This window comes from Hyperolius riggenbachi, chromosome 3 (genome assembly GCF_040937935.1).
Source record: "Hyperolius riggenbachi isolate aHypRig1 chromosome 3, aHypRig1.pri, whole genome shotgun sequence".
Taxonomy (NCBI): domain Eukaryota; kingdom Metazoa; phylum Chordata; class Amphibia; order Anura; family Hyperoliidae; genus Hyperolius; species Hyperolius riggenbachi.
The window spans coordinates 456,787,876-456,810,206 of record NC_090648.1 but is presented as its reverse complement, the minus strand read 5'-3'; the positions used below and the strand labels follow the sequence as shown (position 1 = coordinate 456,810,206).

The following is a 22,331-nucleotide window of genomic DNA, read 5'->3' as shown; positions in this document are numbered from 1 at the left end:
TGATTCTCTCCGCTGATCTGATGACCTCTGTAGTTTGTGTCTGTTGCTGGCGGAGGAACCATCGTACCAGACTAGAATGAAGGAGCAGAGGACAGATTCAATTGTGGTGAAGTAGAAGCTCGGCAGGAGATTCTGGGCCATACCAAACCTCTTCAGTTGGCAGAGAAAAAATAGCCTCTGCTGGGCTTTCCTCTGAGTGAAGGCGGTGTTGGCCTTCCAAGTTAGGTCCTTGGAGATAGTAGTACCAAGGAGGTGTGCACAGGGAACTCTTTCAACTTCCGTGGCCATTCATGTGGATTGGGGGAGGTGTGGGTGCATTAATCCTAAAATCAACAATCATCTCAACGGTTTTTGTAGTGTTGAGGCCATTCTCCCTGCACCAACGCAGTAAGTTATGTTGAGCCACAAAACAAAATATAGATGGAACCGTGTGATAATTGTTGCCTATTCTGACAATTTGTGTTAGGATCTGATACTGGTATTATGTCCATCTCACCCTTTTCCATGCTGTGGGACTATCCCTGCTTAAGAATTAGGTGTCTGGTGGTTTAGATTTTTTCCAAATGATTGCAATGGTATTCCCTATGCATTTTTTTGTATGAGTGATCACTGTATTGAAAATAATGTCATGAATACAATTTCTTAAAGGAGGAGCTGTGGCGAGGGACACATAGGTTTTCAGGGGCTGAAGGAAGCCCCAGGTAAGTAAATCTGATTTTTTTTTTTTTAATTTGCCTCGTGCATTCTTTAACCTACATATACACAGCTGATTTTTTTTGTCACCTGAAATTTCTGTGACCATCTCAAAAGAGGCTAGTGAGTAGAGGTGCCATATTTGTGTTGTTGGTGGATCCTCCTTTTTTGCAATGCTGCAGTTAATTCACTCATGGGAATTCTAGTTCTGTCATGGACCTCTGAAAAAATAAGCCCCCTATTGGTTTCCTGAACCACACAGGGCCTGTGCTTGTGTGATCTTCGTCTCTCATATCCACATTTATGGCAGCAGCTTGCTGAGAAGACCTCTTGAGCTGCACGGATTACACCTGCGTGTCCGTCCTGTGTTGTTTGAGCAGAATCTGCTGACTGTATTACATCTTTACAGAATGGCTTCCAGGTGTTTGGAAAGTGAGTTTCAGTGCAGTGTATAGCAGGGAGGTTCATCCCCTAAAGGGAATTGTTTGCTCAAGCAGTTTATTGTTGACATTTCATATGAGCAGCTTATTTACTTAGACTATTCTTACAGGGATCTCATTACTCCATGTACTCCAGTAACCGTAATACTTGGCAGAGCGGAATACTTATGTGCCGAATACCGTATTATGTAAAAGGTTAATACATAAGGTGAAGCTTAGACTTGCTTAGAATGAATCACAGCTGTGTGTTCTTAGTTCTCCATTGTCCTGATAGAAATTTGTTTAAAAAGACCATTGCTATTATTATTCTTTAAAACACAGCTTAGATTTAAAGTCCCTTTATCTCTCCTTAATTCCCATCAGTTCAAGGTCCAATGCTGTACAGACGTGTCACTAGCCTGCAGGCTAGAGGCACAATGGTTGCTATGGAGTGGGGAGGGCAGAGGGACGATGAGTGGTGTTTAATGAAGCAGCTTACAGCCGCTGGAGTGAAGTGAACAATGCGATCAGGAGCTGCTCACCTGTCACTTAAGGGGCCCATACACTTGTCAATTTCAGCCATCGATCGATCGATCAATTCTGTGGAATCGATTGATCGATCAGAAATCGATTCTATCAAATCTATCAATCGATTTGCGGCCGATTTCGATCGATTTGATCTATCTGACAGGTTGTAAAAGCTAGGTCGTTCTGCTGCTGGCAGCAGATAGATGGCCTATAGAGATGCATTGGATCTAATGGTGCAATAATGCATTTAGATTAATTTCCAATAGATTTCATTCTGAAATCTATTGGAAATCTGTTCCTAGTGTGTGGCACACATCAGATTCCTGTCAGATATAACTTGACAGACTTCTGACAGAAATCTATCTGATGTCGAATCTGCTGCAAATCTATAAGTGTATGACCACCTTTAGGCCTCTTTTACATCAGGACGTTGCGTTTGGGGCTACGTTAAGGTCGCATTATGTGCCCCTAACGCAACGCCTGGTGGTTTTGAAGGAGGACGCTACCTAGAGCCGCGTTATGCAGCTCTTGGTGCGCCTTTTTTGTGCTATGGACTGCTGAGTCCACGTGATCCGCATCACGTGGTCCCGCCAGCCAATCGCCATACAGAGCGGCCACTCCAGGAAGTAAACACTGCACGTCACACAGTGCAGTGAATATTAATTAGCCATGTGGCTAGAGGCACTAGCGGACTCTCCCCTCCTCCTCCAACATAACTGCGCATGTGCAAGCAGTCTAACGCACAGCAGGCAGCACTTTTCAATAATGTCCAGCGTTAGGCTAGGTCCACACTAGGCACGGTTGCAGGACGGACACTGGAGTCCGGGATCAGGGGAAGATCAGGGGAAGTACCACCAGACCGCAAACTGATCAAAGTGCATCAGTTTTGCATCAGTTTCCGTCCAGTTTTTTACCCCAAAAAACGGACAGAAAACGTCTCTATCATTAGGAAGGTAGTGGGAGGATTTTTTGGGCCAATAGTAAAGTTCAGGCTATCCATTTTCTCATCAGTTTTTGTTTCTATATTGCCTGTGGAGATGGAGTTCACTACCCATCCGTGTATCCGTGGTCCGTAAAAATGCAGCAATTCCGGAACTTCCGTTCAGGTTTTGAAAACTGGTCCGTTTTTTTCTTGGGTGAGGACGGCTGCTATTTTTAACATTAGTATCCGGGACTCAGTTTTTCATCAGGGCTAAAAAAACGCAGCCACGGATACGTTTCCGGACCTAGTGTGTACTAACACTGTAGCGCAACATGGGCACTGTGAACAGCCCATTGATTTTTCATTACTGTGAGTTGAGCTGCGTTACAGGCTGCTCTAACCTGCGCCTGTAACGTCACACTGTGAAAGCAGCCTTATTATTCAAAATGTGTTGTCCCTCATGCTACATTGGGCATGATTCACAAAGCTTTTTTAGCTGTTTTCACCTTATCTATGTTACTTTTTTAAGCTCCCAAAGAACAAAAATATAATATAATTAAGGTAAGAAAAGTAACATTGAAATGAAGTTAATCACAAACAACTTACTTTTGGGGCCCATTCACACTAGAAGCGCTTTTCTGAGCGTTTTGCGATTGTTTAGCGTTTTTAAAAACGCTCCCATTCACTTTCATTAAAATTGTGTTAAAAATCGCAGGAAAATTGCAAATTTTCACGTACGCGAGCTATTTTTACCACGATTTTACTGAAAGTGAATGGGAGCGATTTTAAAAAACGCTAATCAATCGCAAAATGCTCAGAAAAGCGCTTCTAGCGTGAATGGGCCCTCAGTGATTATTTCGCTTGTAAATGTGCTGAAAGGTTATTTTTATCAATTAGGTGATAAATAAGTCATTTATGAGAAGTTTTGTGAATAGAGCCCATAAAGATGGTAAATTGGTCGATCCGGAAAAATCTGTTCCTCCCAAAACTTGTGCTCCCTTTGAATGGATTGCATAGGATCCGTTCACATCAGTGATTGGTTGCCATAAGGGCACAGGATTGAAAATGATTGGGTGAGAGTTTGTTTGTGGCTTATCCAAAGGAAGGCATGTTGATTGGGTAATAAAGCGATTATGCATGAATTAGTATGGCAGAGAGCACGAAAGGCAGAAACGCTAGCGTTGTGGAAACACAGCAAAAACGCACATAATACAAGTCAATGGGCCGCATGAAAAAATGCATATGCGTTCTCGGCAATGCGTTCTGCAATGTGCGTTTTTAAAAGTGCTGGTTTTGTTGCATATTTTTCAAAAACACATCAAAAATGCACATAATGAAAGTCAATGGTGACGCAGAGGCATTGCGTGTAAGTGTATTTTGTATGCGCTTTGCATGCGTTTTTATATGCGTTTTTTTTTCTCAAAAATACAAGTTTATTTCCACTTCCTGTTGACTTCCTAGTGATGTTCATAAAACGCATAAAAAAGGATGCAAAACGCATACAAAGCGCATATGCAATTTATATATACGAACTGCAAACAAATTAAAATGCATGCAAAATGCAAAAAAAAAAACACGTGTGGGAAAAAATGCAGAATGCAAACGCACTAAAAACACACAAGCACTCTATGTTTCCTGCACTGCCTAGTGTGTTCCCAGCCTATCTGGGTGGGTAGGGAGCATGTTTGGTTTGAGAGGGTGGACGGAGGTTAAACCTCAGTTGTCTGAAAACAGTTTTCAGCCCTGTGGGCATAATTTACAGTGGCGTAGCTAAGGAGCTATGGTCCCCGGTGCAAGTTTTACATGTTGCTCCCCAAGCACTCTGTACATACCGTGTTTCCCCGAAAATAAGACACTGTCTTATATAGAGATGTCCTGAACGGTTCGCCGGCGAACGGTTCCAGGCGAACTTCGGTGGTTCGCGTTCGCCTACCAAACGCGAACTTTCCCGGAAGTTCGATTCGCCCCATAATGCTCTATAGAGCAAAACTTTGACCCTCTACATCACAGTCAGCAGACACATTATTGCCAATCAGACTGCACTCACTGGTGGAGCCCCACCCCCCTTTATACAAGGCAAGGTCCTTGAGCCATTTGACTCACTCATCTGCCTATACTAATTAGTTAAGGGACAGCTGCTACACACTCTGCTAGGGAGATTTTAATTAGGCTCTTGTGGGATCCACCCTCCACCCTTTTACCTATTCCCTCCTACCGGAGGGAGGAGGGTCTCATCTGCCAGAGAATTATATTATTTCAAAAGCCAGTTTACATACCATAGCTGAGAATTGAACCCAGGTCTCACTGTGTGGTGGGCAAGTACCTTAACCGCTGTACCACAACAGTACTAACTGAAGCTGGCCTAGCATTTACCATTTATACTCAATCCAAGAGAAAAATTAGACAAGATAGCAGCGTTAGGAAGACTTGCCTAGGGTCTCCTACTGAATAGGTGCTGGCTTACTGAACAGACAGAGACAAGATTCGAACTCTGGTCTCCTGTGTCAGAGGCAGAGTCCCTAACCATTACATCATGCAGCCACTGCTTACAGATATGTAGCCAGACATGGCCTTGTCTTTTGTGTTCAACAGTTGTCAAGAGAAAAATTAGACAAGATAGCAGTGTTAGGAAGACTCGCCTAAGGTCTCCTACTGAATAGGTGCTGGCTTACTGAACAGACAGAGACGAGATTCGGACTCTGGTCTCCTGTGTCAGAGGCAGAGCCCTTAACCATTACACCATGCAGCCACTGCTTACAGATATGTAGTCAGACATGGCCTTGTCTTTTGTGTTCAACAGTTGTCAAGAGAAAAATTAGACAAGATAGCAGTGTTAGGAAGACTTGCCTAAGGTCTCCTACTGGATGCTGGCTTACTGAACAGACAGAGACAAGATTTGAACTCTGGTCTCCTGTGTCAGAGGCAGAGCCCTTAACCATTAAATTTTTCTAGGCGTTAGAATTTTTTCTATTTTTCAATGTTCGCCTCCCCATTGAAGTCTATTGCGGTCCGCGAATTTTTCGCGAACCGAACCTTTTGCGAAGGTTCGCGATCCGAAAATCGGAGGTTCGCTACATCTCTAGTCTTATATTAATTTTTGCTCTAATCGATGTGCTAGGGCTTATTTTCATAGGATGTCTTATTTTTGGGCAAACACTGTTAGTTTTCCTATACAAAATGTACATACTGTATGCCATGTGCAACATACACAGAGCTTGTGGTTGCAGATATTGGCTCTCAATTACAAGAAATTAATTCTGCTGATCATGTAATTAAGAGTCTATTTCTTGCAGGCAGAGAACTCGGTCAAGCTCCCCAGAGCTATAATAGGATAAGCTGTGTGTCCTGGGAAGAGGTGAAGTGCTACTGATGCTTATTAGGACAGATCAGGAGTGCTGGCTCCAACAAAAACACAAATTGCCTGACACATATATAGGACTGAATAGAACTCACATTATACTGCTGCTCTCCTGTATCCAGGCTTTGTATTGAGCGTGACTTGCTGGTGTCATGTGGGCTGCTGCCTAGCTAGAACTTAAATTCGGAGGATGTCTTACATTTCAAGCATTCTTGAAATTCCTGCTAGGTTTTATTCTTAGGGGATGTCTTACTTTAGGGGAAACACGGTAGCAATTGATATGGCATTGGCGCACCAAAACATGTCAAGGATTTCCACAGTGTCAGAGGTGCAAGAAGGGGATGGGGAACAGCTTGTTAATGATCACCACTATTCAGTGGCGTAGCTAAGGAGTTGTGGGCCCCAATGCAAGTTTTACAATGGGGCCCCCCAAGCACTCTATACATAGCAATTGATACGGCGCACCAAAACATGTCAAGGATTTTCACAGTGTCAGAGGTGCAAGAAGGGGATGGGGAACAGCTTGTTAATGATCACCACTATTCAAAGTATCTATAGAGATGCTTATTATGAACACAGGACCAATAGAGAGCTAATACTGTAGTTTAGGGAAGGCCCTTCTGGGCCCCTCTGGCCCAAGGGCCCCGATGCGGTGGCTACCCCTGCACCCCCTATTGCTACGCCCCTGCCACTATTTAAAGAGACACTGAAGCGAAAAAAATATATGATATAATGAATTGGTTGTGTACTATGAATAATTACTAGAAGATTAGCAGCAAAGAAAATATTCTCATATTTTTATTTTCAGGTATATAGTGTTTTTTCTAACATTGCATCATTCTATAATATGTGCAGATTACACAACACTCAGCATTCAAAATGATTCTTTCAGAGCAGTCTGTGAACTAATGACCTCTCCTCTGGCAGAGAAAAAGACATTTGTTTACGTACAGTTGAGATAATAAAAGTCAGATAACAGCCCTCTCCACGACTTTGAAAGTCGTAGAGCTTAATGGATTTTTTTGTATAGAGATAACAGCTGGAGTTTCTTAACTCTTCCTGTACTGGAAACAATTACACTGAAGTATCTGATCTTAATGTTTTATTTCTTAGCTGTACTACACATACAAATCATAATATCATAATTTTTTTTCGCTTCAGTGTCTCTTTAAAGCATCTATAGAAATGATTATTACCAGCACAGGGCCAATAGAGAGCTAATATAGTGTTTGAGGGAGGGCTTCTCAGAGCCCCTCTGACCCAAGGGCCCCGATGCAGTTGCTACTTCTGCAACCCCTATTGCTACGCCACTGATAATTTATATGTGAGTGCAGCAATGACTGTATCATAAGGTAAGGGATTTAGAGATATATGGCAGTTTCATGTAGCCACTGTGTTGTTGGACAGAGATAAGTGGCATGAATGGCCATCCCGGGGTATAGGGTCAGAGGGCCATAGAAGGCATGTGGAGTGAGACTCCCGACAATCCTCATCAAGTTGTGTTGTGCATTTTTTCAGTGCTTATATTGTTAGTGGCATTTATTGCTGTCTGTGTCATCGCTAAGTGGAGGAATTAAGCTTACTTGTAGTAGCTGGATTTGTGATGTAGTGCATCAATTTCTTTGTCATATTAGGTGTACATTTTTCAACTTTAGTGAAACTTTCTTTTGTCTGGCCCATCTTTGCGCTCCCCTATCTCTCTCATATTTGCATTTTCTGCATGCACATACTGTATTTTCTGCATGCATTCTTGTGCGCCCTCATTTCCTGCATCTACGCGCTCAACTTTCTACCTCTTATTTGCAATTTTTTTTTTTGCATGTATTTGTCCTGCATGCCTGCATGTATTTGTCCTGCATGCCTGCATGTATTTTTTTTCGTGTGCATTCTTGTGTGCCTGCATTTCATGCAATTTGTAACTCAGAATCCGGACATTGAGGGCTCGTTCACACATAGGGCGTTTTGCATTTTTTTGAGCACCGGCGATTTTTAATAAACGCCCTAAAATCGCTAGTGCAATGAATCCTTATGGGATTGTTCATATCAGTGCATTTCGTCTGCTTTCCGCTCATCGAGGAGCTGCCTGTACCATTTTTAGGGCGTTTTTGCTACAATGGAAGGTATAGGAAAAGCGCAAAACGCTAACAAAATGACTTTGAGCGGTGATTACGTTCACGCTTTTAAGAATAAATACATTGTATTTGTTCTTTTCCGGGACAAAAAGCTCACTTGCGTCAGGAAGTGATAAAACAAATCGCTCTGCAAAAGCGCTTTGAAAAGCACTGTACATTAAATCGCAGCGTGCAATGGAACACCAGGAGAAAAAAAAAACACACAAAAAAAAATAAAAAATCACTGGGGTTTGCAATTTTAGGTGTGAAAAAAGCCTTAGGGATTATTCACATTCAGACATTGCGTTGTAATGCGACATTTAAGTCACAACACAGCATTACAACGCAACGCAAAAAAAATGGTGGTAACGCACATTCACCCTCCTGGCGTTCTATTAAAAACCGCCAGGGGGCAGCGCAGCTTTTTTTTTTTTAAATCCTGTAGCGAGCCTAGGGCTCGCTACATGATAGCTGCTGTGCAGCGGCATCCCCCCACCCGCTTCAAGAAATCCCTTTCAAATATTTCCTGGAGGACTTCCCCCGTCATCGACGTTGTGACATCATCGGGAGTCCCGATCCACCCCTCAGGCTGTGCAAGGGGTCTGGGGGGGGGGGGTTGGGGGCGGCGCGGCGCGGCGGGTAGCGGCGAATTGGCGCTGAGGGGCGGCGATCGGTGTGCACACGCAGCGTAGCAAAAAAAAAAAAATTATGCAAATCAGCCCAGCAGGGCCTGAGAAATCCTCCTGCGCGGCCCTCCCTCGAACTACGTTCGGGTTTACCGCCACGAAGGTTAAAGGACTTACGAGGCACAATGTAAAGAAACAAAAGTACAGTACCTCTATTTTTTGAATGCCATCCGCGCCCTCCGTGCAGTTCCGCCGGGTCCCCGCTGCTCAACCCCCCACCCCCCCTCCCCCCTCCCGGGCCGGCTCCCGACCCCACAGCCCTGGTCGGGCTCTCATGCCTCCTGTAAAATGTCCGCCTGAGCTGGCCGCGGCTGCGCAGTCTGCATAGGCGCAAGTGCGACTGCGCAGCTCTAGCCCCCCCCCCCCCCGATCCACGCTACAGGCTGTCCTGTAGAGGGACACATAAGCCATGCCCCTGCCACACCCCTAATCACACCCTCGACACACCCCTAGTCACACATACTATAAAGAATTTATATGAAAATACGTATGTTTTATAATTGAAACCACACTGGTCCTTCCTATCTTAAATATCACTAGTGAAAATGTGATATGTATTTATAGCTCCGCGTACTGTTTTTGACTGACAAGCTTTTGTAGTTCAAGACTTCTTTACAGCTCTCTTTTGGCCACAGTGCATGGACAGGTGGAGGAACAGGACGTGCGCCAAAGATAAGACGTTTATTTGTAATATTTTGTTTTGATACAGGAAAACATGGGTAGTAGCTGTGGAAATCCCCTGCTCCCATATAATCAGCTGCAAAGTCTATTGACAGATAAATGATTAATGACACAAACAATGTTTGAGAATAATAAATGGCATAAATGACAAATAAACTGCATGATTTGCAAAGCATACACAGCAAAGTCCTCTGTATCCGGAACAGATGGGGGTTGCCTGATGTTGGATACATATGCTTGCTGGTTGCTTACACTACACTAACTTTTCTGCTGCACTAACCTCCCCCGTGTGTCAGAAAATATGGTACTTACCGAGCCTCAAGGTGCCGGCTTCTACACTTCTTGAAGCTCCTAGCAGCTTTCCGGTGTCCTCTGTGTACTGCTCCCAGCATGTCACCTGCAGGAAGGGTAGAAGATGGCACCTGGAGGCTCGGTAAGTAGTTTCTACCCTACAGTGCCCTGTAACCCCCCCCCCCCCCCCAAAAAAAAAAACAATGTCCCTGTTACCCCTCAGGCATGCTGGTTAGTTGAAACTTCTGGTTGCCTGAGATCCAGGTAACAGGTGCTTTGCTGTTCTGTAGATCCCATTATCCTACAGAGATGCCATTTTTGTGACCTGTGTGTGTATAATTTTGTGTTCCTGCAGGCATTACTAGCCGATGAAACCATCTCCAGTGTTCCAGTCTTAGTTCTCGGCAACAAGATTGATAGACCCGAGGCTGTCAGTGAAGAAAGACTGCTGCACTTGTTGGGGCTTTATGGACACTTGACGGGAAAGGTATTCACTCGTTTATCCACCACATTTTCTGTAGAAGCGTTGGAGATATATATATATATATATATATATATATATATATATATATATATATACTGTATATATTGTACAAACAGATTTGGTCCAGGGTCCAGGTCCACTTTAATATTAACCTCCTCTGATGACGTGACGCTACCCAATGTGGCGTCGCACCGCCGTACACTCGCCATCCTGATTGGTCACCAGGATCCCTGGAACAGGAATGGAGGTAAGGGGATCCCGGTGGCTGTGGGGGAGGAGCCTGGGTCTCATTGAGCGGCGCTGATCGCGTGCGGGACCCAGACAGAGAGAGCATGCAGCGTTAGCGGCCAGCCCAAGCTGAGCTCGGGCTTACCGCTCTAGGCATGTGAAACTCAGCCCGAGCTCAGCTCGGGAATACCACCAGGGGGGTTAAAGCAAACCTGATGAGATAAACAATTGTATATATACTCTCACTCCTAAATATCACTTTCCTGGAACCCTATAGTCTTATATCTATTGTATCTAAGCTTAAAGAGAGCCTGAGGTGTAATCATAAAATAAAAAAAAGGAGGCTACTCGATCTGGAGGGCTGAGCGGATGACTCTGCAAGGAGGTGGGGAAGCGGCAGGAGGCGTGGCTAGAGAGTGGCAATGACAGCTCTGAAGACCCTGTAGGAACCCCCCTCTCCCCTGTTGCTAATCTCTGGGTGCCATAGCGCACCCACACATTGCCGCTTATCTCGGGGAGCTGTAGAGCAGCAGGATGGGGACACAGAGGCATGTCATGAGGCCTGTGTCCCATCTGCCCCCCATGGAACCACCTCAGGTTCTCTTTAAAGTCTTTTAAAGTGGACCTGAACTCAGAACTTCCTCTCTGCTCTAAAAGATAAACAGCATAATTTAAAGAAAAACATTTCTTTGTTACAGCTGATACAAATCCTGCAATAAATCTGTAGTGTGTCTACTTCCTGCTTTCACAGAAACAGACATGGGGTTAACATCCTGTGTGTACAAATTAGCTGTGGCAGCCAGTGGACACAGCTGAGAGATCAAATTACAGTTGTGATTAGTCACAGATGAGGGGGAATTAGACAGGCTAAACTCTCTAAATACATACAGGGTGCATTTCCCTCTGTTTTCCTTCTGACCTGTGCAAGAGTTCAGGTCCACTTTAAGCAGTAATTGTGATTTGTTTCTCCTGTTGCACTTTGTGACATGGGTTTTATGACTTGTAGGGGAAGGTGCCACAGAAGCAGCTGAACTGCCGGCCTATTGAGGTGTTTATGTGCAGCGTCCTGAAGAGACAAGGCTATGGGGAAGGCTTCCGCTGGCTGTCACAGTACATCGACTGACAACACGCCCAGGACTTCAGCTTCAATCTCTCTCTTTTATTTAATTCAGATTTTATAACGTGAAACACATTATGTGCTGCAATTCAAGTGTATGTGATTAAAATGTAATAAAGTATCGAATTATTTTACTAATAATGAATCACTGAAATTGTATTACTGCATAAAGATACAGCATGGCCAAGTTCTCTCAATACTCCCTCCACAGAGGCCATTGCATTACAGCGGTTCTGGAGGTGTGGCTAGCTTACGGGGACACCAAATGATGATTTGCATATTGAGCAGTGATGCATCGTATCATATGCTCACTCCAACCTGAATTATCGCAAATACCTACTGTTTTAAGGAGGCAAACTTTTGTTTTGCAAAACAGTTTAGTAAGAGGGCTTTTTGGTCCTTTGTACCCCTTACAGACTCCTAGGAGTTCTGGGTCACCATGAGCTAGCTGGGTACTCTGTAACTCTGGGTGTTTCAAGACCTACCCCATAGAGCAGCCTCTTTCAACCTTTTTACCCTGGAGGAACCCTGCAAATAACTTTTGGATCTCGAAGAACCCTTGCAAACATTTTTGTGGTCTCGAGGAACCCTTGCATTTATTTTGCAGGAGGCATGGTCTTTAAAAGTAGGTTAGGCTGTTAACTTCACTACCTCCTATTACACTGCCACTCATTATACTGTCTCCTGACCCCTCAATTTAGTGCTTCTTGTTACAGTACCACCTATTACAGTATGCTCTAGTATACTTCCCCCACGATGGGGTAAAATGCCAAGGAATCCCTGCAGAGTCCTCAAGGAACCCTGGTTGAGAAAGCCTCCCATAGAGCTACATTCATCCATGTCATGCGCTGATGAGGATCAACCAATCTGAAACACTCTGTATGCATGTTGGGTTATTGTGGCTCTGTATAATTAACAAGCTGACACATCATTGCATTACAATGGTTCTGGAGGTGTGGCTATCTTACAGGGACAACAAAGGATGATTTTCATATTGAGCAGTGATGCATTGTGGGAGACATATGCTCACTCCAACCTGAATTATCGCAAATACCTTCTGTTTCAAGATGGCAAACTTTTGTTTATCAGGCAGCTACAGTAAACGAAACGGGGAGCACTTCCTGCAGCTGCAGAGGAACAAGGGGCTGTGGGGGCCCCAGCAGCTCCTCACCTTCTGACTATACCGGTAGTACCACCCCTTCAGAGCAGATGATGTCTTGGGTAGGCGGAGTCATGATGGTCAGATAGGGATCATGCATCTTGGGGTCACCACTGGAGATTGCAGTGTTATATTATTCACTACATTAGTTAACACATAGTAATTATTCACAATTAGGGATGGTCATTGAGATGCAAATAATTCTGAGTTGGTGCAGAATCATGCAAATTTGCCATAGATAAGAGTTGAGACTTCTATAATACAAGAACGTCCAAATATGAAGAGGCAGTTCTAGATGTCGCAGAGGGTTTTTAAAAGTCTAGGCCAGTATTGAGACCAGGCTAGTGACATATGTCACATCACCATTCACACAATGGCACCAAGCGCAATCACCCCCTCTCAGTTCAGAGGTACTTTAAGTGGTTGGTTAAGGTTAGGCATGGGAGTGGGGTAAGATTTAGGGTCATTGGGTATCAGTAGGGGGGTTAGGTTAGGTATTAGTAGAGGGAGCGTTCAGTGTGAGAATAGGGTTAGGTTTACTAGTTAAATATCTGTATTATTTACTGATATTTTACTGTCGTAATTGCCATCCTTAATCTAAAAATGTAGAATATCTGTAAATTTACCGATTTTCTACTGTCCGAAATTGGCTGCCCAAATTTCCCGGTGCCTCTTTTTTATGCACACGCAATGCCCATTTACGATTCTGTGGAAATTCCAATTTCAGATTTTCCATTTATCCAATTTTCCGATTTGCAAAAAATTTGAAAACAAAAAACAAAAACGGAAATCAGAAAAACAGAAAATGGAAATTCAGTCCTGTTATTGGTCTAACATTAAAATTTTGCAGAAAAATTCTGCATTTTCTGATTGGTCCAATGCTTTCGAGTTCTGAGATGGGGCTAAAATTACCGACTTGTGGTATATCGGCTTTCCATGTAATTCCGATTTCCATTTTTCAGATTTCTGTTTTCTGAATTTTGATCGAAATTCCGATTTCTGATCAGAAATGTGGACATTTCAATTCTGTGGAATCTGAATGACGGCTCAAACCCACTACAGCGATTTTCTGAGCGTTTAGGGAGCGATTGCGATTACCAAATCGCAAAACGCAGGACATGCAGCATTTTTCACGTTTAGCGTCAGCGTTTCTGCAATGTAATGTATATAAAGCTGGCATAATCGCTCGTCAAAACCTACACAGAGCGATTTTGCTAGCGTTTTGAAGTTACTGCACACTGTAGCAAAATTAAAATTAATTGAAAGGACCAATCAGAATTTAAAATGCTAATTGCTAATTGCTGCACAACCGCTGGCAAATTGATTACACTTTTTAAAATCACTACTGAAAACGCTCATGAAATCTCTTACAAACCGAGCCTACAAAACGCTAGCGATTGCGATAAGCTATAGTGTTTTGTAGTGGGTTCCAGGCCTGAGGCTCACTACTGCTGTATAATACCTCCAATAAATTAGGAGTGGAAAAGTTTGCTGTTTGCACACCTTTCGATGGTTTTCCAGCTCTGGGAGTGTCAGACAGCCATCTTGTCCTGCAGCTCCATTGTGCCTCCATATTGAGCAGGACCGGCAATTACTACACACTAATAAAAACATTGAAAACCCTATTTTTTTTCCTATAATGTCCTAAAGCGTTTTCAAGGGGTGCAGGACTAGCGTGGTTAGAAAATAATTACATTTTGTCCAACTTTCAAATGAAAACCGTGTTTGGTCAGACGCCTGACAGCCTCGGCAGGCAAGTATTTGGCACCGTGGTTGCGGCAGAGGCACCGAGCGCGTCAGCTGTGTTAGCGGAGCTCAGAGTTTTATTTTGAATGGGTTTTTTTGTCTATTTGGGGAAGATAATGCCTTTTTTTCAACAGTGCGGGATGTTTATAGCGTCATAAAATGCTCACCGGAGAAAGCAGGCGGAAGGAGCGAGATCTGACAAGACGTTCTGTGCTCAAACCGCATCTAATGTCAAAACACATATCCATTTCCCCGCAGTAATTTCCCTAAATTCGCCATCTTCGCTTGACGTTGACGTAAGTGCTGGAACTTACAAGGTCGGATCACCGGGTAATAATCATGCAGAACTGTTGTGACAGGAAGTTCTCCCCTCCCACCTGCAGCGTTCATGGATGTCAGGGATGCTCAAATTCGGATTCGGGAGATACCGGGATAGTTGCAATCCAGATATCTCCCAGTAATGCTGTGCAGGCTGGGCGGGGGGGTCAAGCTTACTTCTCTGACGTCTTCTTCGCTCGTCCCTCGGTGCCTCCCACGATGCGGTCCACGCGGCGGTCACGTGACTACACACACTTCCTCCTTCCGGGTTGAAGGAAGAAGTGTTTGTAGTCATGTGATGCGCGTGGTCCGCATCGTGGGAGGCGCCAAGGGACGAGCGAAGAAGACGTCAGAGAGGTAGGCTTGACCCGGATTGCAACTATCTGGGTATCTCCCGAGTCCGAATTTGAGCACCTCTGATGGATGTCACTGAGAAATCTTCGTACTGCACTGTGTGCTGCAAATCATGAGAGATCGGTGCTATGGCTCATAGAACCTGAAACTACACCCAATGCTGAAAGGACCACTATAGCGAGTCGTAAAATTTAAAACATATGTAAACACATTCAAAAAAGAAGTACATTTCTTCCAGAGTAAAATGAGCCATAAATTACTAGGGATGATCAGAGATATGCAAATTCTTCAGAGCGGATGCAAATGTATGCACATTTTATGCAAATATATGCAGTTTAAAAATGGACCAATCAATTTAAACCCAGGTTTAAATTGATTGTTCCTTTTTCAAGCTGTATATATTTGCATAAAAATGTGCATAATTTCGGAATTATTTGCATCTCATTGATCATCTTGCTGTCACTTCTAGTAGGCAATAGAAATCTGACAAAACCGATTTAATAGCCCATCTTCTCATGGGAGGGTTCTCAGGGTTTTCTTAACTTTCAAAACACTTAGGAAATGGGGGTTTCTCTGTCCAACTGCCAAAAAAAGTGTGAAGCAAGCAGGGAGAATGGTCAGCATCTTTATATAAATCCTTTTCAGGAATAAAAAATAAAGGCCATACTGAGAAAAATAAAGGCCATACTGAGAATCCAGTATGCATACATTCCATAGGAACTCAACCCTCAGCGGAAACTTTTCTAATGCTTCACTTTATTTTATACTTCATGGCAATTTATACAGTATAACATGACCAGCTCTCGCTGTTTTTTTTATTGTAATTTTTTTTAAAATTTTTTAATAAAATGTTTTATTTAGGTATTTTTGGGAGAGCGTGGGAAGTAAGGAGTTAAGTTTAAATCATGTGTAGGTCTGTTTTGGAAAATAAATGTATGTAAGTGTAATATTACTATTTGGCCACAATATGCAAACTATTACGCTAAACAGAAAGTAATGTGTGGATGACGCAGTCATCTCATTGATGCCAGTGTTCATTGACATGGGGACTGAATGGGAATTGTGTTTCCATTCATTGATCTCTGGGCTAACGGGCACGTTGAGAAAGGCTGCAGCAATGGGTTTTTTCATGAACGTAGGAGCTACGTCCAAAAAGCTAATCTGGTTAAAAGGAACCTAAACCAATGTGCAAAAAACAAGTTTCACTTGCCTGGGGCTTCTAACGGACCCATGCAGCCAGTCTCTGAGCAATTCTCCGTTTCCCTGCTGCACCTCAGTTTCAACTCTGTCAGTCAATGGCCACTGCGCCTTGATCGTCGCTGGGAGTCTCCTGCGCATGTTCCGTAGAGATTGTCTCATATGCGCAGGAAGCTCCCAGCAATGGAAGCACGATTGAGGATGCTCGTGGCCAGGGCCGCATAGGCTCAGTAGCCATCGACTGGCTGAGTCACCAGAATTGAAACTGAGGCACAGCAGGGGACCGAAAGAGCGTTCAGAAACGGCGCAGACACCGGGTGGCTGTAGGGGGCCAGTAGAAGCCAAAGTTAAGTGAAACTTATTTTTTGCAGGTCCATTTTGGTTCCCTTTAGGCTGGTTTCACAGTGGGACGTTACAGGCGTACATTAGAGCAGCCTGTAAAGCACCCCACCGCACAGCAATGAAAAATCAATGGGCTGTTAACAGTGCCCAGGTTGCGTTACTTAGTAACGCTGCGCCATAAGACAACGTACTGCATGCAGTACTTTATAAGCGGCAGAGCCGCGTTAGACTGCTTGCACATGCTCAGTAATGTTGGGGAGGAGCGGAGAGCGGCCAGGCGCATGGCTAATTAATATTTACTGCACTCAGTGACGTGATGGGACCACGTGATGCTGCATGCGTCCAAGAGTACGCATCACGGCATCACGGACGCCAGAGTGAGCTGCACAACGCGGCTCACTCTGACGTCCACATCAGAGAGCACCAGGCGTTGCGTTAGGGGCACGTTATGCGACCTTAACGTCCCCTAAAACGCAACGTCCTGGTGTGAAACCAGCCTAAACCCCCTAATGACGGTGGCTCCCCCAGAACCGCCTAATGCCAATTAGCGTCAAGTCCTGGGGGAGTGTTTTGCCGGAGATTGCGTGTGCTAATGCGCGCATCTATGCTTGAATGACGGAGCTCCGCTCCATCATCAGTCTCCCAGCGGCGAATGATCTATTTACAATGTACATCGCTGCGATCTAAGGCAGCACTGTACTGGAGACAGCCGTGTCACTCGGCTGTCCCCTCTGGAGGCACAGGAGCAATCAGCTGTCATTGGCTAATGCCTATGACAGCCGATCGCTGTCATTGGCTAGCGGGGGAAGGGAGAGCGGGGTTAATATAAAATAAATAAAAAAATAGTAAAATGTATTTTTTTGTTAAATAAAAAAATAAATAAACTAACATCCCTGTAGCAATCAGAGCCCACCAACAGAGACTGTTGGTGGGCAGAAAAAGGGGGGGGGAATAACTTGTGTGCTGAGTTGTAAGGCCCTGCAGTGAGCCTTTAAAGCTGCTGTGGCCTAATTAGTGAAAAATAGCCTGGTCACTAGGGGGGTATAAGCCTATGGTCCTGAAGAGGTTAAGGTTCCTGACAATTTTGGCATATCAGCTGTGTCACTATTGAAACTATTTTTTTTCCAAGTATTTTTTAATTTCACTAGCACTTTATCGAGGAAAATTAGGTGTAAACACAAAAATTATGCAATTTTTCATGATTTCTCCTTTCTAATGTTTACATGACATGTGCCACAGTTGTAAACCACCTTAAAATACATTACTTGTCTCGTACTGGTTGAAATGATACTATACATGCCATATTTTAGCACTAGTTGGGCATGTAGCGTACCATTATCACCAGCCTGTGCTTCTGTAATGATAGCAGATGATCGCTAGGAGACTCCAGTGCTGTATTAGGGACTAAAGTGCTGTATAGTGCTCTATACCTCACCATTAAGGGCGGTGGCCTCCATTTTGGACGAGCGTGGCTTGCAATAATGAATTTGTTCTGTCATTGCTTGAATACCTGTTACAGAACAATATTTTTTTGTTTGATGGGGCCCACTACCTCCAAGTGCAGGGCGCAGCAATGGGGACAACCCGTTCCCTGTCGCTGGGGAACCTCTACCTGGGGGAGTTGGAGCGCTCAATTTTGTAGATGATCTCAAGCAATTTATTTTGGTCCTCAATTTAAATGACCGTAATCTTAAATTTACCCTTAGTTATAATCATAGCACCATGACCTTCCTGGATTTGAGCAATTTGCTCTCCTCAGATGGTATGGTCCACACTACACTCGATCGCAAAGAGACATCACCAGTGCCCTGTTACATGCTAGCAGTTTCCATCCAAGGCACACTATACGAGGTATCCCGGTAGGGCAGTTTCTCCACTTTTCTTCGGAACTGCTCAATGTTAAGTGATTTTTTCTCGAATCCCAAAAGCTCACCTGTCACTTTTTAGAGCGCAGGTATGATCGGCGGGATATTGACCGTGCATATGGACATGCTTTACGTTAACGTCTGTTGCAACCACGCTCATCCCCCAGGTTAAATTTTACTACCGTGCCCTTGATTACACAATATGGTACTAATGAACCCCTCAGACACCTTTCGCAGTCACATTAGCATGTTTTGCGGGCAGACGCCTCCCTGGCCACATTAGTTGCCCCTACACCTCAGCTTGTTACTCGTTGTGCAAGAACCATTGGCAACTCTCTGGTACACAGCTAATGTTTGGGCATTGTTAGGAGACCACATTTCAGGGTTGTGGGCACCTACTCATGTGGGGGATGCAAATTTTGCAGGTGGTTTAAGATTGGCCGTGGGGGTCTCCTACCCAGGGTCCACAGCTAAACATTTTGTGAATTGCGGTACACTTGTTGTTGTATATTTGATTGAATGCCGTTGCGGTGCATTTTATGTGGGGAAGACCACAAGACCCTTTCGCAAACGCATTTCAGAACATGTGGATATTCACAGCTGAAATTGGTGTACAGGCGTAGCCAGGGCAGGGACTGCGTGCATGCACATCACGTGGTCTGCGTGGCGTGGCCATGGCCGCCACATCTCCCTGCATGGTAACGGTGACGTTCTCTGCACTTTCGCTTTCTCTTTGGCCATGATGATGCGGGCACTGGCCCGGCGAAACATGTTGGCCCACCCATCCTGCACCTGACATTGGACCGTTACAGGATGGTTACTGCATTTACCTGCAACTCAGGTCTTGCTGTTTGCACAGCCCACCACAGCTCACCATCACCCAGCCTTTCGCTAGATGCCTGTATGCGTGGCAGCACCTTCAGGAACCACCACTGAGGCTTTGCACATCTGCCGATATGCAAGTATACCAGTTTTCTTCTTTTTATATGGCATGTACTTTGAGGCTTACATGACTTGCAGCTCTGTAGCCTAATGGCTCATACACACGGGGCACAACTGTCGCCACAAACACGTGGCACGCGCATGTTGCGGCGACAGTTGCCCCGTGTGTATGAGGTGCGCACCCCAAACATTTACTTTGGGTCAGTGCAGTATGAACTTGTGTTGCGGCAATCTTAGATTGACATTGTGTATTCCCTGTGCATTTGGCTTATGAAATAGCGGTATCCGGTGTTCTTATAGTGCAATTTGTAATGGGTATATGTGTTAGTTGTATATTTATATTAAAGGTATTGTGTTTATATGTTTACACTAGCGTTTGGAGTTACTGCATCCTCTCATTTCCCTATTCCCCTTTCCCTGACAGTTTCCATATCGTTTTATAATGACACGGTGCTCCATATTTATGGATATATTTTTCTAGCCCACATATGTAATTAGGATTGAGCCCCTTGCTTCTTATACAGTTTTCAAGAAAGAGAACATCCTTTTGACCCTTTAATGCTGAAAACTCATTTTCTGTTATGCTCTCTGCAAGAAATGCCACTCAAAGCAGCCGACTCTTTAAACGTCAAAAAATCTGAAGCGAAAGTTGGAAAACTGGGAAGTTTGGGCACTCATGCCTAGTTGTTGGGTAACTCAGAATACTCCATATGTGGCCCAATTATATTCATTATATTTTGAATTCGTTTTATTGAGTACACAGAACACACCTTCTACAAAACACAACATACCTGCACATTGAATTGCTCAGATTTACACTACATACAGTGGTTTGCAAAAGTATTCGGCCCCCATGAAGTTTTCCACATTTTATCATATTACTACCAGAAACATGAATCAATTTTATTGGAATTCCACATGAAAGACCAACACAAAGTGGTGTACACATAAGAAGTGGAATGGAAATCATACATGATTCCAAACATTTTTTACAAATAAATTACTGCAAAGTGGGGTGTGCGTAATTATTCAGCCCTCTTTGGTCTGAGTACAGTCAGTTGCCCATAGACATTGCCTGATGAGTGCTAATGACTAAATAGAGTGCACCCGTGTGTAATCTAATGTCAGTACAAATACAGCTGCTCTGTGAGGGCCTCAGAGGTTGTCTAAGAGAATATTGGGAGCAACAACACCGTGAAGTCCAAAGAACACACCAGACAGGTCAGGGATAAAGTTATTGAGAAACTTAAAGCAGGCTTAGGCTACAAAAAGATTTCCAAAGCCTTGAACATCCCACGGAGCACTGTTCAAGCGATCATTCAGAAATTGGAAGGAGTATGGCACAACTGTAAACCTACCAAGACAAGGCCATCCACCTGCACTCACAGGCCATACAGAGCGGCACGTCTTCGGGAGCCCGAGTGCTTTTGAAGACTGCCGAAGTCTCCCACAGTGGGATATTCAAACAGAGGAGCCTGCGGGGGAACAAGGACACCGGGAGAGGAGCCAGGAGGATGCTGGGAAACCTTGCAGCCTTCAGTGGGCTGGAGGAAGCCCCAGGTAAGTACCAATTTCATTTTTACTGGGTCCCTTTAAGGGCAGCTTAGAAACTTTCCTTGCACTGAAAGACATCCATGACTGTAATTTCTAGGTAATTCTCGGTGGTGTTCATGCAGAGATTTTATCTGATTGTCATCTGGAGTCAGGAAGGAACCACGCATGCCCAGCAAAATGGAAGCTCATGTGCACAAACACTTTCTTTCATTGGGCATGCCCAGTTCAGAATCACTGAACTTGAACTTCCATAAAGCCTGGAACCCACTACAAATCACAAATTACTAGCGCAATCACTAGCGTTTTTAATTAGCATTTTTTAAGCGATTTCATGAGCGTTTTCCAGAGATTTTGAGAGTGATTTTAAAAAGTGTAAGCTTTTTGCTAGCGATTGTGACAGTGATTTGCGATTAGCTATTTTAATTCTGATTGGTCCTTTCAATTTATTATAATTTTTTTTACAGTTTGCAGTAATTTAAAATCGCACAGAAATCGCTATGTATAGCAATTCATGAGCGATTTGCCAGCGCTTCAATACTTTACATTGAAGCGCAAATGCTTCCAAAATGCATGTCCTGCGAATGCGATTTTGCTAAGTGCAATTGCTACTGTGGAATTTGTTACATTTATTTACATTGGCAGAGCGTTTAGGGAAATCGCTAGCGATTTAAAGTGCTCCCTAAACGCTCAAAAAAGTGCTCTAGTGCAGGCATGGGCAAACTTGACCCTCCAGCTGTTACGAAACTACAAGTCCAACAATGCATTTGCCTTAATGAGTCATGACTGTGGCTGTCAGACTCCTGCAATGCATTGTGGGACTTGTAGTTCCGTAACAGCTGGAGGGCCAAGTTTGCCCATGCCTGCTCTAGTGGGTTCCAGGCCTTCAGCTGTTTGGGGGAAAACAGGAGGTGGACTAAGTCAGCAGCAGGCAATCTATCCCACCATGGGCTTAAAGGAAGCCAGAGATCAATAATAATAAAAGATTATGCCCGAGACTTTCTCCAGCCCCATGTGCATGGATCGCTCCCTTGCCGCTGTCCTCCGCTGCCCGCAGCTCCGGTATCGGGTCCCGTTACTTCCTCCAGTTGCGGCCAGTCTGCGCAAGTGAAGTGCGCTCTCTACGTATCTCTCCAACGGGCAACTGGAGCTGCAGGCAGTGGAGGAGGGTGGCGTGGGAGCGATCCGTGCACATGGGGCTGGAGGAAGCCCTGTATAAATCTTTTATTATTATTGATCTCTGGTACACTTGAATCCACAAAATGTTTTATCACTTCAGGCACTGGCTTAGGGACTTCAGGTCCATGTTACTGGGGGAGCCTGCTTATCGTCCCCTTCC

General features: G+C 44.3%; 1 protein-coding gene across 2 annotated transcripts in view; it reads left to right on the top strand.

The window, feature by feature from the left end:
* Positions 1 to 11,659, top strand: part of SAR1B (secretion associated Ras related GTPase 1B) — a 75,360-nt gene extending 63,701 nt beyond the window's left edge. For both annotated transcript variants that reach the window (XM_068273002.1, XM_068273003.1), the window contains exons 6-7: positions 10,045 to 10,176; positions 11,408 to 11,659. In XM_068273002.1, the coding sequence (XP_068129103.1) occupies positions 10,045 to 10,176; positions 11,408 to 11,524 (249 nt within the window). In that variant the 3' untranslated portion in view covers positions 11,525 to 11,659. The remainder of the gene's footprint in view (positions 1 to 10,044; positions 10,177 to 11,407) is intronic.
* The last annotated feature ends 10,672 nt before the right edge of the window (positions 11,660 to 22,331 follow it).